The following is an 18,602-nucleotide window of genomic DNA, read 5'->3' as shown; positions in this document are numbered from 1 at the left end:
TGCCCTGCGCCCCCGGGTGCCCTGCCTGCCCTGCCCTGCACCCCCGGTGCCCTGCCTGCCCTGCGCCCCCGGTGCCCTGCCTGCCCTGCCCTGCGCCACCGGAGTGACGGACGCCCCCTTTCTCCACCGTCTTTGGCGCGGGAAAATTGGTTGTTAATGTCTTGCCGAGAGGAATCTCTGAGTACCAAAAAGTCCTCATGGGGAGACCGTGCCACACCCCACGCCGCTGTCAGCACAGCCGGTGTGGACGCTGGAGCCCCGGGCCTCACTGCGGGCTCACTGCGCGTCGCTGCTCCGCATCTCCGAAGGGAGCACCCGGCCGGGGCAGGGCAGGAGGGAAGGACCACATCTAGGCAGCGACTGGACAGAGGAAAAACCCGGATGTGTACCAGGCCGTTTCCCGGCAGGCACAGATCCCGGGCTGTTTTTAGGTGGCCATTAGGACAGCTTCTAGGGACAGACTCGTGAGGGCCCTCAGTGCCCTCGGCCCACCCGCCCTGCCTCGGTGGGCCTGTCTCCCCAAACAGCACTGCGCCCCTCTCCAAACAACGGGGCTTGCCAAGCCCACAGATCGGAAAGTTCCTCTCACACAAACCCACTGACTTAAAGATTCCTTAACAACAGTGTCTTCTAACTACTGATACAAAGTGTGCATGTGTGTGTGTGTGTGTGTGTGTGAATACTTCAGACTGATGAGGGAACTTTTAATTCTATTAAAAACATCTTCACTTTGAAACTGAAGTCCTATGTACTTTTTTGTAAATTTAATTTTATTGTCAAGGTGATGTTAGTTTCATATGTAAGTACATTTCTTGTCCAACATTGTTACCCTCACCCTCATTTTTTCCCATTTTTCCTCCCTCTCAACTCCCCCACGCTGTAAAGTTCATTTCCAACACAGTGTCTGGTGAGGATCGCTGTTGCATTGGTTCACCCTTTGTACTTTGTCTCACCATTTTGTTGTTCCCTTTCCCTTTTCCAAATCAGATAAATGTTTATATAAGACACAGGGCACCAAAATCAAATACAATGACAACAGGGAATAAAAAGAAAGAAAAAAGTAATTTCACACAGTACATTAAAAACAACAACAACAAAGAAAAATCTCTTGTTTCCATAACTTGGAGTTCATTTCGATTAGCATCATCTTATATGGTCATAGAGCTCCCTAAGACCTGGCAATCCCACTCCTGAGCATTTACCCAAGACCACAAACAAGTCCACACCAAAGCTACCAGCACAACCATGTTCATTACAGCATTATTTACCACAGCTAAGACATGGAACCAACCCAGATGGCCCTCAGTGAATGAATGAATCAAAAAAGCATAGTATACACACACACACAATGGAATTCCATGCCTCCATCAGAAAGAATGACACCACCCCTTCATAAGGAAATGGAAAGACTTGAAAAAAATTATATTAAGTGAAGCCAGACCTAAAGGAACATGGGCTCCATGGTTTCCCTCATTCGTAATATTGGTATATGTCTACAGAGGATCATGATAGCTCAATACAATGCACTTATGTAACAGTCTAAAATCTCATAGTCACTGTTACTTTAACTTAACGTCCAAAGGAAATAGAAATAAAAGAAATTTTTTTTTGCTAAATCTGAATTCAATTGAAATACATTTTTTAAATATGACTATTATTAGTTTGTATGTTTGTGTGGTGTTGAGGACCAAACTCAGGGTCTTATACCTGCCAGGCAAGTGCTCTTCCACTGAGCTAATTTCCCAACTCCTGAAATATATTTTCAAAATACTGTGGCTGCTTATGAATACCAGGTGGCTGATAGAATGCTAGCTTTGAGGAGGGGAGAGGTCATGTGTAAGTTCAGAGAGAAAGCTACTAGCACAATAGGAGACGGACTCCAGGGCTTTCCAATTCCACTTTACGCCCCCACACCACACTGCTCGCAGTAGAAGTGTTTTGCTGTGGATCCAGAAAAATGAGAGTGAAAATAATTAGAAAATGCACGTTGGCAACTGCAAGGCAACTAGAAAATGCACATGGAAAGAGAGTTGGGCTGTTGCATTGTATAGAGACAGCCACTGCAGTTCTTGGCATATTGCAAGTGTTTGCATTTCTCTCTTCCACTAGATGCAGAATTTCTACAAAGTACTAACTGTAGCATTTCTCTATGAATCTCTAGAGTCCACTAAAATAGAGGTGGGCTAAGGGATGGAAATAAGACAGAAAAGGAAGAGAAAGGGATTTGTTTATATATTTATTTAGAATAGTTCAAGAGAAATGAGTTAAGAAATGAGCAATAAAAAGCAGGATAGCAGAATATTCTGGTATGTTTGGTAGAGAATATTCCACCACATGGAAGTGATAGGAAAAAATGTGTTATTTCAAGTGTGCACATCCAATTGTGCCAGAAAAAGTGGTCCACCCAAAACATCATTTATTTGAATTTGGCTGATGGCTATTATGTAAATGATTTCAAACTTATATCATTTTAAACAATAATCTAGCTTGAAAATTCTTTCTAGTGAAAACAGAGGCATCTGTGGAAAAAGCAGAACTGGGTGATTTTTTTCTGAACTCATATCCTCTTAGGCCACATAAATGTTTGATTATTAGGGAAGCGAGCGCAGGCTATTGCTTACTTGACGGTGTATTGATACAAAAGCAAAATGACATATTGTTCCTATGTCCTGAATTTTTTAAAGAACTGGAATCAAGGATCAGGTCTGTCTGATTTCATCAGCTATTTTGAAATTAGGACTACTCCTAGGGCCGCCCTTCCTCTGAAGGTAAGTGAGCCCGAAGACGGGCTCTCCACTCGGCCAGCTTCAACGTCGGCTGCCATTCGACATGTCCAACAGCCATCCACACAGGCTCCAGGATCACACTGTGCACAAGAAACACGCTTTTTCTATGATGAAAACTGAGAAAAGCAACAGTCATGGCACGCAGCCAAGTTTAATTTCCTGTTTGCCTTTGGTATGTGGTTTTTAAAAAAAGCTCTTTGTCTTGATCTCCCAGGCAATTATACCAACTATGTGTTTGTAAACACTTGAGACTTTTGTGAAGAGTCAAAACCAATAGTAGGGAATTTCTAGATTTGCTTAAAATGAAAAAAAGGTATATCTTGGATTGCCTCTTGGTGTAGAATTATGTATATATGAAAATCTAGATTTGTGAAAATAGTTTATGATGAATTAAGTTTTCTATGACAATTTTTCCCGCACCCACCATAGTCTCCCTGGGCCCAGCTTGTAAGATATTCACATTAGAAAAGAAGAGCGCTTGTAATGCCTTTTTCAATGCTTTCCATGCCTGAGCTCATTGAATTCTATCAACCATCCTATAAGGTTATCTTCAATTTAGAAAAGAGAATTTGGGGAGGTAAAGAAGCCAGTTGGTTTTTCAAGATCACACAACTTTCAAGTGAACATCTGGAATTTGTATAGAGGGTGAGCTTGAACCCATATGCTTTGCTGCTCTTCAGAAAATTGCAGCCATCATGAGCTTTTAAGGAGGTAAATCTAATTTTGTCACTAATTGGTTTTGTAACCCTTCATGTTTTCTCCTCTCACTCAGAATCAACTCCAAACATCTTCACCTTTCCTTCGAGCTTCCACTGCCCGGCCTCGCCCGCACTCTCTAGAGAAGCATATATGTGTGTACATTTGTGTGCACACAACAGAAGAAACAGCACAACACTGACCAAAATGCTGCACAGATTCATCTGCACCGTGAGTCTCCAGGAAAGCATTGCATGTGAGGTCCACGGAGAGGGACAGGCCCGGAGTGGGGCTCACTGGGCAGTCAGGAAGGTGCTCAGTGGAAGGGCATAAAGGGACTATTGGTGAGCTCAAACAACAGCAGTATTTTGGTACAAATAGAAGAGAACATTTTGGTACGAATCCTTAATCCATTACCCCTGGGAACTCCATTAAGATCCAGCGAGACCCCCAAAGTCATAAGTCTGAAGTCTACAGACGGATTTCTGCTGTCCCAAGGGGCACCTAAATCTCAGACTTTAATCTCGAAAACACTGGTTCTTAGTTTGAGTCTAGGAAGGACCCACCACACATCAGCAGTCTTCTAAGTTGGCTGAGAGCCAAACAAGCACCACACGGGTCACGTCACGCTGGACTGAACCCCTGGTCCCGAGGCCCAGTGCTTCTGTGGTGGGGAGAGCCCTAGGCGGTGTAGAGCTGAGCAGTGACAGAGGGGGGGCGCTCTGCCTGCGGGGTGCTGGTGTGCACAGACGGGGGGGGGGCTGTTCCACTAGCTGTGCAACATTACAGTTCCCAAGAACACAAAGAGAAGTTCTGTTTACTCATGCGAGCGAGGGAAGTGTCTCCCAGACACTTGAAGTATATTAATAAAGGTAAGTGGGAAGAACAATATGCAGTTTCTGTTCTTTCATACTCAGAGTGACATTAGCCAGAGACCCAGCAGAGATACAACCACGGATACAAGTAATACAGACACCACGAGAGAGTCTGTATAAAACCAAGCCCTCTTAAATGTAAAATGCTGTTGTTGTGAATGATGCGATATGGCTTGTATTAACACCCTAGTAACTGGAGAGTAATATCAAGGAAAAAATACAATCTTTAAACAAAACAACAAAAACCACCTTCCTTGGCCTGAGAGTCCACCGGCTGTAGTTGGCAGCAGCCTAAGGCATTTTATTCAACAAACACACCTACTAACGTTCTGACACAGCACTCTAGTGGAGGAAAAGCAGTGCAGAAAGAAAGGACAAAGTATCAGCTAAAAGCTAAAACTAGTCTCTCTAGCACACACACAGCATCTACAGTTAATGTGTTTTCTTCCATTTTAAATAAGAGGTAGGTCAGACTCACCAGGGATTTGTCGGGGTAGACCCCGGCCCTCAGCAGAGACGCCTTCCAGCTGTCCACCTCCTCCTGGGAGTCACACGCGAGCTCAAGGAAACGATAGTCTTTGTATACATTCCTGGGGGGAAAAAAGGTTCAGTTCTGAGCCACATGTAAAATGATTTGCTATCACTGTAGACAACAACCATTGTCCATACAGGACCATGTAGATGAACAGTTCTCTAGCAACCACAAGAAGAAAGCAAAAAGCAACTCATTGTGTTTTTTTTTTGGGTGCGATTGTGGGGCCTGAACTCTGGGCCTGGGCGCTGTCCCTCAGCTCTTCAGCTCAGGGCTAGCGCTCTACCACTTGAGCCACAGCGCCACTTCCGGCTTTTTTCTTTTTGCTTATGTGGTGCTGAGGAATCGAACCCAGGGCCTCAGGCATGCAAGGCAAGCGCTCTACCACTGAGCCACCTTCCCAGCCCCACATTGTGTCTTAAGAATTAGCAAACTTGTGTGTGTGTGTATAATATACACACAAATATAAAAAACCCTCACGTCATAAGACTCATATTGCCAAGCAATTAAAAAGCTAAAGAAATGGACCCCATGTAATACACGGCGTGCCAGTATTCCCGGGAGATCTGCTGTGGGCGACTGTACAGTAACAAGCTCAGTGTTTTGAAGCTATTTTGTAAGCTTGAATGATTCTATCGCTTAGGAAACGTTTACAAGCATGGCGATAATCATAATCTGAAAGTCTATGGTAGATTCACAGAAGAAATGATCACAAAAGTGGGAGAAAAAGAAGGGCGGGCACTAAGGGCTTGGAGGGCGGGGTGCTGGGGATGTGTGTCTGTAGCAGGGATGGCACTCTCGTGTCTATACGCTCTGCTGGTGATGAACAAACACACGATGAGGAACCACCAATGGGAACAACCAATCAAGTTCCACAGCTCAAAATAACCTCAGTCTTCTCCTGGGCAGTTTTCCCTCCCTCTCCTTTCTGCACTGTCTAGCTGCCTTTAACTCTATATCTAACGTCTTCATTTGTTATATGACATCATGGGCATTTACTTATCCCGTTAAACCTTATGCATGTCAACTCATAAGGGCCTAACACGCAGCACCACACATGTGTGATGGTTTGTTTATACCTTCCTTCTGATACAAGACAATGACATCATTTCTTTTTTGTTTTTTTCCAGCATGCTTAAATAGACAATGTCTATTAGTTTGGTCATATTTATTGCTATTTTTTATTATGTTTAACATCCTTTTTATTGGAAAAATACTGTACAAAGGGGTTACAGTCCATTTCCTATCAGGCATTGTTACCTCCTCCTTGGTTTTTCCCCTAGCATCCCTTCCCTCCTTGCTATTATTTCTAAGGAAAGGTTGCTACAAATAGTGTTACAGTGATCAGAATTAAGCATTGCACACAATCCCATTACCTTTCAGGAGAACCAGCACAACAGACTAATTCAGTACCAGCAACAGCATATATTTCCCATCTCTTCTCTTTATACTCTTTCCTGGGAGCCTGGGTTTCCATCTCTCCACAGACGGAATCAAGGATTTTGCATCTCTGTGCAGACCTGTCCCAGGGTGCCTTGTATAGTAATTTTTTTAAAAAAAATTTTATTTGTCAGTCGTGGGGCCTAAACTCTGGGTCTGGGCGCTGTCCCTCAGCTCTTCAGCTCAAGGCTAGCACTCTACCACTTTAGCCACAGCGCCACTTCCAGTTTTCTGGTTGTTAATTGTAGATAAGAGTCTCACTGACGAAACCATGGAAGAAAACCCCAGAACACCTAAACTGGAAACAACAGGAAGCCCAAGAAAAGCAAACAAAAGTATGCACAAAAAAAAAAAGCATTTTGTGAGTACTACCTTGAATTCTTCCCACTTATTTACTCACATCCTTATCATTTCTACAGCACCCTCTGGGTACTGGAATATGTTTTTGTTTTTGTTTCTAATTAGCAGATGTTATTCTTTTGGTGGGCCTGGGGTTTGCACTGAGAACCTGGGCAGTGCTTCCAATGCAACAGCAAGATGTTGTCACAAGACAAGATGTTGGAAATGATCGGTACAACTTGCGGGGATGGGGTGGAGGGGAAACAGGAGAAAAATGAGGGGAGGGGTAGCAAGTTTGACAAGGAACGTACTTATTATTGTACCTATGCAACTGTAACCCCTCTGTACATCACTCTGACCATAAAAAGAAAAGGAAAGCAACAAGGCAGGCGCTGTACCACTTGACACACAACCTTCAGGCTTTTTTGCTTCTCTTCCCCGGCCTCCCTCCCCGCCCCCCGCCCCTCCTCCCTCCCTTCTTGCCTAGGCCACACGGGTCACCGCCTTCCACAGGCCCTGCCCAGCCACACGCCCAGGACGGAGCCACCGTGTCCTTCAGTGCCTTCTACCCCCACCGGGGGCTTGAACACTGGGCCTTGGTGCAGTCCCTCAGCTCCATCCTCTCTACCACTTAAGCCTCAGATCTACTTCCAGCTTTTTCCATGATTAACTGGAGCTAAGAATCTCACAGACTTCCCTGCCCGGGCTGGCTTTAAACTATGGTTCTCAGATCTCAGCCTCCTGAGTGGGAGTCACCAGTGTCCAGCATGAAGTGTAGCGTATGTCGGTCACGCAGACCTCGCCGTTGCCCCTCCCGCCTCCCCCTGCCCGCCCACCCTCTCCCCCATCCTCTCCCTCTACCTGCATGCCTTCCATTTCCCCCACGTTCTACCTGTGAGAACATGTAATACATGTAATCCTCCTGTGGCCGGCTTACCTCCAGTTTTATTTTCCTGCGAATGATACCATTTCATTCTTCTTTATAGCCGATAATTCTCTACTCTCTTTATGTATTGCACAAGAAACTATTTTATGAAAAGAAGTTTTGGTAGAAGGAATCAAACACTGGAAGCGAATTTTGTTGAAAGCAAAATTTCAGGAGGAATTGACAAGGAAAGATGCCACCTGGGCAAATGCGAATCACACAGTTACAACATAGAGCCAATGAAAAGCCACCTCTGGGGTGACTGGGGGGGTTGGCACTGGAATGAACACACAAAGGCGTAAGGACGGAGATCCGGAGCTTTCCAGAGCCTGGGGACGAGAAGCCCGGCACCTTCCGACAGTCATTCACATAGCCACCTGAAGAACACCCCACCGCAGGTGAGGGGAGAGCCTCGGAGAAAAGCGAGCCGAGGAAGGGTTCAAAGGAAACGAGACCAAAACGCATACCAATACAGCTCTTAATAACTGGGTGTTACAGCAGACAAAGATTAAATACAGAAAAGGTCGTAGGTAGGATAATCCACAAAGCTTCTTTAATAGACTCCTTTAAGTAGAAGTTAAAGATCTTTTTCATTATGAACAAAAATCAGTCTGTCATAAGCCAGGTACTTGCCTATAATCCCTACTACTCAAGAGACCTGGAAGACTGAGATGTGAAGCCAGCCCAGGCAAAAAGATCCTTGAGACTCCACCTCCAAGTAACCAGCAAAAGTCCAGGCTGGAGGTGTGGTTCAAGTGGTAGGGCAACAGCCATGAGTAAAAGATAGTTGAGTGAGAGCAACAGGCTCTGAGTTCAAGCCCTGTTAGTAGCACAAACGCAAGGAGCTCAGCCGTACATCCGGTCAATACGCACTGTCATCCTTCACAGACTTTTGAAAGAAGGAAACGTCTAAGTCACATTTTTACAATCACAAACCAGACGTGAAGGAGTAAGGGAGGGAAGAAGGGTAAGGAGGAAAAGGGGGAGAGGAAAAGGAAGAGAAAAATATCTAAACGAAACAAGTAAAGGTAAAAAGAGAAAAACCTGAAGAACACATTCCCAGAGAGTCCTTGTATTACACCAAGAAACAAAAGAATCACACAGCAGCAGGTCCCAAAGTCGAATGGTGGAGCAAAGCGAAGGGCCCAGGGAAAGATATGGCCTGCAATATGCTCACAGTTTACGAAAAAAGAAAGAGCGGATGTTCACTGAGGGAAATCATAAAATGATTTGAAAATAAAAACGGGTTGGTGATGTAGATTAAAATTGTAGGAATGAAGTAGGAAACATAAAAAATGCACCACTGTTTCCCTTCACCTTACCAGAAGGTAGATCATCCTGAGCGGGAACAGGAGGCTACACAAGTCCCAAGTGAGAAAAGGCAGGCATGAAGCCACAGACAGAGGAGAGGCTGAAAAAGGAGGATCAGTGAGAAAAGGCAGGCATGGAGCCACAGACAGAGGAGAGGCTGAAAAAGGAGGATCAGACATTCATGCTAACTCGATGGTGAAGTCTAAGAGCATGGAAGAAATTAATAATGTATAAGTTACTTGAAGTCTTTCGGAAAGAATCGGAAAAGTCTGGTGCTTAACAGAATTGCTGGAATAAGATGGTATGTTTAGAGTTGAGCATGAGCTGCAAGGGGGCTCCAGCAACACAGAGAGCAAATGGGAAAATGCTCTGCTCACATCAGGGAGAGCCATTTAATTTAGAAAGTTGTAAACAATTAAAATAGCATGGCGTAAGATATTAATAAACGGGAAGAGATAGTTAGATGAGTTGGTTTTATTTTACTGGGCTCCCTTTCTGACAAAGTGACCAGTACTGATAGGTATCTATGAACAGTAAACAACAAATCTTAGGCTCAGAAATCTTGGGCATAAACCTTTAAATTCCTTTAGTTTCACAACCTAAGAGGAATTCTCCACGAATGCTTTAATATTTTTGTTCACTAAGGAAGCTGACCATTTCTATATTTATAGAAGTGAAGATTTTGCTTTGATTTCACAGCATATTCTATGAAACACAATCAAATACTTTACCGTATATTATTTCAATGGATTTTCACTTTCATTTGCAGTCACATGATATATCTTTTTCTCTTCTTTTACTGTTTTTACTTTTATCTTTTTTACTTTAAAAAATACCTGCCTCTTAAAAATACCATCAGTATGACTGGATGTTATATTTCATTCCAAGCTGGAGCCCATGAGCTATGATGACGGAAGTTTCATTAATGTTTTTTTTTCTTACCATGATCGTATGTTGATCTTACTTTTGTCATTTGGAGACATGCACTGCTTTTTAAAATGCTTATTCTTTCTTTTTCTAGAACAATTATTTTATTGTAAAGATGCTGCTCGGAGGGGCAGCATTCCCGTGGGAGACAGTGAGCGCAGCAAGCTGAAGCTTCTATATGTTTCCAGAAGTTTTTCCTTCTAAGGTAAATTGATGATATTCAGGCTTTCAAATCACTCTTGAATTCATTTTTGTATTTATGCAATTCAGAAATAAAATAATAACTCCTGACTTCTTACAGGATTTAGAAGTTTTTACTTTCTGCCACCTTCTCACATGGCGTTTGCTAATCTTTCTAGAAAGTGACCTTTCTAGCAATATTAATCTGTCTTGATATACTTCTGAATTATTAGTTTCATATCTCTGTAAGGAATTTCCTTGTTTTTTTTAAAATTCTATATTTGTTTTATCCCCTTTCAACAATGACTTGGCAAGAATGCTATGGATTTGTCTTAACTATTTACTATAATCCATTTCCCTGCTGGATCTCCTCGTGTTTAAGGTTTTAACTGGATTGGTTTTCACTCGGCCTTGCAGTGCATTTGGTTGTTTGGATTTCTGACTGGCACATGGCCTACTTCTCAAGGTGTTTCCATGGAGACCTGCAGAACCTTCTGGTTGTTTTCTTGTTTGGCCGCATGTATATTGGGGTAAAGCTTGAGATATTTTCAGTCTAGTCGACTGTAAGGAGTTGAGTCTTGTAAGGAGTTGATCAGTGTCTCTAATTTTCTATATTTTTCTTCATTTCTGTGTGGGTACCTTTTGGACTATAGCAATAAATGGAGACAGGAAAAAGAGGAAACTCTAATTTTTACCATGTTAAAAGAAAAGGCATCTTGTTTATTCCTCATTCCCACTGTAAGGTTTGCAGAATGCCTCACTAATGAGAAAACGGAGTTTCCAAGAACTCAGAAGATTTTTCCCAACATCTAACCAGGCATGGCACAGTGTGGGCCTGCCTGTCCTCCATACTTAGGGTCTTCATAAAATGAATATTTTTAAACAAATAAATGAAGGAATGAAATACAAGAAAGAAAAAAAAGGAGAGGTGAATGAAATAAAAGATGAGAAAATAGGGAGGGAAGGGAGGGAAGGAGGGAGGGGAGGGAGAGAGGGAGGGAGGGAGGTCCCAGTGGGACGAACGTGAAGAGTGCTTATTTTTAAAATCAACATTTCCACTTCACTTTCCTCCTTCACTTTCTACAGAAAACGTCAGATGTTAAATAACAAGGGGCCTAGGTAAATGAAGTATGTTCTCCAGGAATGAAAGTTTATTGGCAGAAAACTGGCTACAGAGCAGAGAGGTAACCCACTGATTGTCTAGACAAAACACCCATTCACACGCCTTCACACGCCTTCACACGCCTTCACACGCATGTCGGCTCTCTCCCCTCCCTAACTGCCTGGAGCGACCCTGGGGATTCCATGGGGGGGCATTCCCACCGCCGCTCAGTGCTCCGTGTGAGCTGCTTTCGGTGGACGCGTCCGAGGAGCCGCAGCTGGACCACAGTTCTGGGTGTCCTGGCCAGCTGGAGAGCAGGGAGAGGGAAGAGGCGCAGACTTTCCACCTCTCTGAGCCCACCTGAAGAATGCAGCTCCTGCCCCTCCTCCCTGACCTTTTGCCAGAGTATTTTCTGTCAGGGGCTCTCCGCATGGAAAATCTTACTGTTTTTTTCCCCTTAAAGGAGAGCCAAATTCCTGAGAGGGAAAATAATTATCTGGTTGAAACATTAGAAGAGGGTCAAAGGCTTCTGGTGGCTTTGGCTGCTTGGTTCTTAGCCATTCTAGAAGCCTCCTGGTTGGCTGTGTCTAGACAGCCGAGGAGCTGGACACAGGTTTTAACACTGAACGGAGCTGGTTTACTGGAAGTCTCCTACACCCTGTCCGCGAGGCCTCCAGGCTCCCACCGCGCTGGGCTGCAGAGATAACCCACAGAAATTCCCACTGCGGTATTTTTTTGTTTGTTTAGTCTATTTCAACTGCACTCATGCAGATAGGAGCTTCTGGATGATTCCACTGTAAAACCAGGCGATGTGTGTTAGACTTTGAAGACATGGGAAGTCACTTCCAGGCTCAAAGAGAAGATGAGAAATGCTTCCCCCTAAGTAGAAGGCTGATAAGTGGTTCTCTAATGGGAAGGAGGCCGCACCATGAGCTCATGTTGTGATTGTGTACATTTTGTTCCTAAGTCAAAAGAAAGGCCTCTGGCTGTTAAAACTAGGAAGTGTGATTCCCTTACCTGTCATGGCTTTTCAAACCTCAGGGGCCAGATAACAGATGATTCTGAACAACGCTTCAAGAGAGTCTTTGAATCAATCCCTTGGCATGCTTTGCAATCTCTGAGGGCAGTGAAGGCCAGGAGTGAGTCTCCGTCCTCACGGTCAGCACCAAACGTGAACCCACACCACCAGCCGGCCTCTGGGAAGCGGCTAGGGGTCTGCTGCAGAGTCCCGGACCCCCACCGCTCCCTGCCCGAGTGCCAGGCCCTCCCGGAGGGCGGTGTGTAGCTAGCTGCTTTCGCCGGCAAGCCCCTGTTGCTGGTGAGGTCACAGTGTTTCGTGGATCTGTCTGTGCCTTCCTTTGAGTCTCACATGGATGTTCACACGACCACTCTTATGTGAGCTCGTTAAATAGCAAACCTGTCCGGTGAGATTAAATAGGTTTAAACTGCCCTCAGGAATCGTGACTTGCTGAATGTTTCGCACGTTACAGTTGTGTATCTGGGGAATCGTAAGGCTTCTAGTCTCTAAGCCAGTCCTTCAGCCAATAGCTTCAAATATTTTTCATAAAGAAGATTATAGGGGCTGGGAAGGTGGCTCAGTGGTAGAGTGTTTGCCTTGCATGCATGAGGCCCAGGGTTCAATTCCTTGGCGCCACATAAGCAGAAAGCTGGAAGTGGCGCTGTGGCTCCAGTGGTAGAGCGCTAGCCTTGGGCTGAAGAGCTGAGGGACAGTGCCCAGGCCAGAGTTCAGGCTGCACAACCGACAAAAAAAAAAAAAAGAAGATTCTAGATACATAGCATCTTTCTTGCCCTTCTGAACATTTTATTTATTTTTAAAATCCTCCTGGAAATGAAATGACCAATCTGCAGATACAAAGGCAAGAAAAGAGTTTAGCTGAATCATTCCTTTCTTTCTGGATAGAATATAGTAAGGAAGAGTCTAGCAAGGGACAACTCTCCAGGATGTACATTTATGTACATGACATTGGCTAATGCATTCTCTCTGAATGCCAGTTTGTATTTCTAAAAATGCAGATACTCATCAACATTTACTTCTGGCAGAATAATGAGAAGGAAAGGTACCTCTGGGAAGAGCTGACCTCATATAATTCTAGCCAAAGGTGAATTCACAAGCGAGACCTATAAACAGCAAACCTGTTATTACATGTTATGCCACTGCCCTGAGCCTTTTCACATGTGGCTCCTCATAGCCAGCCTCTTCTGCACCGAGTGCAGTTAGTCTTTTTGAAGCCTAAGGATGGAATTTGCATTCTTATTAATATGCTATTGATGAAGTTTAGACCTATTACAGCTTACGGACTTAGTTTGGGCCTAGTATTTCTTGTGGCTTAGTGTCTCAATCCTGGTTTTGCCAAATAACACATCTTCACAGTTCTCCTATTTTTCATTATATGTGTAATTATAATGATATAACATTTCTCTGACAGCAACAGAATCATTGGCAATCACAGAAATAAAATAAAGCTCAAAGGATTCCTTACCAGACTCATGTAAGTTGTTAAGCAGTACGCGTGAAACTTAATCCTAAATATATCATGCAGGAACCATATACTCATGGTTCCCTAAAGACTCCACCAAGGTTTATTCTAGTGTACCCCTGCTTTTCAGGATTTGAAGAAAGTTCCTATTAACTATTTTCCTGTCTAAATAATGGTAAGACCTATTGGACATCCATGACCACGTCACAGCAGGGCACTGGGGCAGGCTCCACCGTGGGCCCACCACGCACGTCCAATAACCCTGCAGCCTGGTGGACCTTCAAATCCCTTTTTCCATATTTCCTTCCTCTATTTTTCCTACCTAATAAAACTCTAGGAAAATAATTTTCTTCTTTAGCTGCAGCTTTTAAGCTGCTAAATGACACAAAGAAAAAAAAAGCCATAACATTGTACTGATTATAGTCACTCCAAGTACATAACTGCAAGTATATAACTGCAAGTATCAAATGGGCACCAGCTTTTTCAGACATCCCAATATAATTCTGTAATATATATATATATACACACATTATACATGTATAATATATATATATACACACATATATTGTACCAGCAGATAAAAGTCCCTACCTTTTCTTCCACTCACACCCAGCAGATAATCTTGCTGCATAACTGTGAGGAAAATAAGCCGTTGTGTGCAACGGACGGACCTTTCCAGCAGAGTACCTGCATCTGGGCCACAGACTCTGCCTTTGCCTTGAAGGAAGGCAGGCCTCCGCTTCCACATCAGGCCCCACCGCCTCTAACGCTCTCATGAAGTGGCCTGCTACCACCATTCCCGGGCTTCTACTGTACAATTTCCTCCTTTCTGCTCCTTAAAAGAAGCAGTCTTTACACACACACACACACACATGCTTTTCTTTTCTTACTTTGCTACTTCTCCACATCCAGAAACTCTTCCATTTCTATTTGATTTTTCAGCAAAACTCCTGCGCTCTCTTAAACTGTCTTCTTGGGTTTCAAGCCTTTCCTCATGGACCACAGGGCCTTGTCCTGTGCTCTGGCTTCAGCCTGAGAGAGCCATGTGCTCTATGTCTTTATGAGGCAAGCTCTTGACTCCCTGGTCCCCTGTTCGTGGCCACACTAGGGTATTGGTATGGATAGGCTTGCTGACCCCTCCCCATCCATCTTCAAGACTTCCAGGTTTCCTTCTCCTGATTCCCTCTCTTGTTGTGTTTGTGTCCTTTGTTAGACCTCTGAACTCTGGGTACCCACAACTCTATCAAAGGTTTGTTTCTGTCTGCCCAGAGCACCACCCATGGAGACCCTCACGCTGGGTAACATTAAATGCTGCTGCCAAGTTGCCAAGCCACCCCTGGACTGCAGAGCCCACGTCCAAGGCCTGTTCTTGTCTTCTCTTGAAGATACAGCAACTTCCTAATCTCTCTTTTTTTTGGGGGGGGTCCGGTCGTGGGGCCTGAACTCTGGGCCTGGGTGCTGTCCCTCAGCTCAAGCCTAGCTCTCTACCACTTGAGCCACAGCACCACTTCTAGCTTTTTCTGCTTATGGTGCTGAGGAATCGAACCCAGGGCCTCATGCATGCAAGGCAAGCGCTCTACCACTGAGCCACCTTCCCAGTCCCTTCCTAATCTCTTCTACTTGCATTCATTTTCACACGGAAGTACAGAGATTGTAAGGATTTTTTTTTGTTTTTTTGGTTGTGGGGTTTGAACTCTGGGCCTGGACACTGTCCCTCAGCTCTTCAGCTCAAGGCAAGCATTCTACCACTTGAGCCAGAGCACCACTTCCGGTTTTCTAGTGGTTTATTGGAGATAAGAGTCTCATGGACTTTCCTGTCTGGGCTGGCTTTGAACCTCGATCCTCAGATCTCAGCCTCCTGAGTAGCTGGGATAACAGGCGTGAGCCACTGGCACCGGGCTTGTAAGTTATTTACCACTCTAGCCAGAGTCCACTGGTGACTTCCGACTGCACAGAGAAAGAATCTAGATGCTTCCTATATGAGCTGCCTGTCTCGCTTCCTTTCCTCCTTCTGGTTCAGCCACACAAACTTATTTATTTTTAAGGCTCTTGAACACTCTGTGTGTTTCTTTGGGATTTTGTAGCTTCCCCTCCTTTTGCTGGAAATGATAGAGTGCATTGTTAATTGCACATGTAATTGACTGCCATCCCTCAGCAAAAGTGTTACCCTTCCAATCTATTAGCATTTTTTGTGATTATCTATCTACCTATCTATCTATCCATCCATCCATCCATCCATCCATCCATCCATCCCTCCACCCATCCATCTATCTAGACGTTACTAGACTAAGTGTGATGCTGGAGCTGTGAGTGCTCCCTGTATGTATTTTGCATAGTAAGGGCTCATTAGCATCGCTGGCTATCCGAGTACCCTCACTGGTCCTTTCTCCACATTCAAATGTTTCAAGCACTATTGACAGCTGAGCAACGGCACAGAGGTCTGACATGTACAGTTTAAGAAGCAAAACTGTGCTTCTATTAGTGTAAGTTAATAAGTTAGCACCAAGCATTATTATTTTTATTCTATAGAAAGTATGTCTGACATCCTAACTAGAAACCTTGATAATGAGTTAAACCACAGAGAACCAAAAACCACTTCAAAGTAAAATTACAAAACACTTGTGCCAAATAGCAACTCAAAACCGTAATTACACATTATTTACTAAACAAACAAAACAGCATTACACATAGGACTGAAACTCAGGACATGTAGCCAAAACTCTATCCAGAAACAAAAATCACAGTCATGTAAGCCCTATTATTAAAGAGAAAAATCCCCAGAAATACAATGTAAACACTGAATTTAACAAGTTGGAAAATTATAACACTAAGAAAAAGCAGAATATAGACTTTTTAGAAAGTCAGAAATTACAGAAAACCAAGAAAACCAAATATATCATAATTAAATGTAAGAGTATGTTCTTCAGTGAATCAGATGATAAAATGAAACTCAAAAGACACAAAAGATTAGAAAGCAAACAAAATTACAAACAAGATACATGATTCAACAGAGGTTAAATTATCTTGAGATGTTAAGTATACTTTTAGATAAATTATCATATATGGACACAATTTCTAGGAAAGATAGATAAAACAAACCCACAAAACCTGAAGAGACTATTATCTACGACATATTGGAAAATATTTCAACTTCTCATTTAAAAGAGTTCTGGTCTCAGAGTTTTTATAGGTATCTTTCCCCAACATTTGCAAGGAGAGCGTTTGTACCCAGGACCTCTCAACAATGTCAGCAGGCTACGCGGAACTAAGCATTCTGGGAGCGCCATCCCAGCTCGCTCCATCGGAGAAGCTTCTTTCCCTGAACATTGCAGGAGGTTAGAATCAAAAGGGTCACACTTGAAGTACAACGATACACCAGTCCTGCCCAGGAATAAGGGTTTCAAACTCCTCAAATTATATTAGAAAACTTTATTGAGTAAAACTGAAAAGATCCCTCCATGGGTATCAAGCAAGGTTTTTCCTGAGAAGCCCCTGCGATGGTGACACGGAGATGATTCAAGTTCAGTGCTGAACTCAAGATGCGCAACCACCAGGCCGGCTTCTCCCTGCAGGCACCAATTCAAAATCCTCGTTTATCCTTAAATCTCCTCTTCCTCCAAATGCTACCCTCTTCCTCCTCCTCTTCCTCCCTCCCCCCATCCTTCCTTCTTCCTCCTCCTCCTCTTCCTCCCACCCCTCCCTCCTCTCCCTCTTTTCCTCCTGCTCCTCTTCCTCCTCGTCTCCTCCCCTTCCTCCTCCTCCTTTTCTCCCTTTCTTTCCTCCCCTTCCTCCTCCTCTTTTTCCTCCTCCTCCTCTTCTCCCTTTCCTCCTCCTCCTCGTCTCCCTTTCTTCCTCCCCTTCCTCCTTCTCCTCTTCTTCCTCCTCCTCCTCTTCTCCCTTTCCTCCTCTCCTTCCTCCTCCTCTTCTCCCTTTCCTCCTCCTCCCCCTCTTCTTCCTCTTCCTCCTACGCTGCTGTTCCTGGGTTTGAACTCAGGGCCTGAGCACTGTCTCTGAACTAATTTTACTCAAGACTACCACACTAACACTTGAGCCACAGCTCTACTTCTGGCTTTTTAAAGTTCTTTATTAGAGAAAAAAGTCTCGCTGACTTCCTTGCTGTGATCCTCAGATCTCAGCCTCCTGAGTAGCTAGAATTACAGGCCTGAGCCTCTGGCCCCTGGCTGAATGGTGCTCCTTATAGTTAGATGCTTGTGCCAAGGGGTCACTCGACATCTTCCCCTTCGTTCTCTGAGTGTTCTCTCAAGCGCTCAGCTCCTCCACACCATCTTCCAACCAGAGTGCCAACCCCGGAGATGCCACCCTCACCCCACATGACCGCCTCACTCTTCCAAGGGCCCCACTGCGTCAGAATAAAGACCAACAGCAAGCACCCTGCTGCAGTGCTCAGGCGAAAGGTGCCCGCCCCGCCCGGCCTCTCAGGCTGCACCCTGCTGCAGTGCTCAGGCGAAAGGTGCCCGCCCCGCCCGGCCTCTCAGGCTGCGGCGGTTAGTCCGAGGGCGGCCGAGGTTTCTTCCCAGCTGAGAGTCTGGGAACACGCTGTTCTCTCTGCCTGGGTCAGCCTTCCCTTCGCCCTTCTCGCCCTCTGGGTTTACGGGTTTACGCCACCTTCTAACGTCAGGTTCAACCATCCCCCGCACACGCGGGGCACAGAGGCGGCTGCCATCGTGGTGGGCGGCCCACCCCCGAGGGCGCAGCCAAGAAGCCAGCCAGTAAACCAGACACCGAAGCACAGCCGACAGGGAGGTGTTTTGTTTCTCCTTTTTCCATTCTTCTTCACCATCATCATCTTCTTTTCATTTGTTTCTTGAGACAAGAGTGTCACTGTGCGGTCCAGGTTGGCCAGGAATTAGCCACATGGCCAGTTCCCAGATGATAAGGTGCTACCCTCCCCTCCCCTGCCCTGTCCTCCCCTACCTTCCCCTCCCCTCCCCTTACCTCCCCTGCCCTCCCCTGCCCTGTCCTCCCCTCCT

General features: G+C 44.8%; 1 protein-coding gene across 1 annotated transcript in view; it reads right to left on the bottom strand.

Annotated features, from left to right (window-relative positions):
- Dnm3 (dynamin 3) overlaps positions 1–18,602 on the bottom strand; it is a 366,727-nt gene that overhangs the window by 91,927 nt on the left and 256,198 nt on the right. Inside the window, exon 17 of the mRNA XM_013015559.1 lies at positions 4,836–4,947. Coding sequence (XP_012871013.1) covers positions 4,836–4,947 — 112 coding nt within the window. The remainder of the gene's footprint in view (positions 1–4,835; positions 4,948–18,602) is intronic.

Source organism: Dipodomys ordii, unplaced genomic scaffold (genome assembly GCF_000151885.1).
Source record: "Dipodomys ordii isolate 6190 unplaced genomic scaffold, Dord_2.0 Scaffold27, whole genome shotgun sequence".
In the NCBI taxonomy this organism is placed as follows: Eukaryota; Metazoa; Chordata; class Mammalia; order Rodentia; family Heteromyidae; genus Dipodomys; species Dipodomys ordii.
The sequence above is the reverse complement of the archived record's forward strand: the minus strand, read 5'-3'. Positions and strand labels throughout refer to the sequence as shown.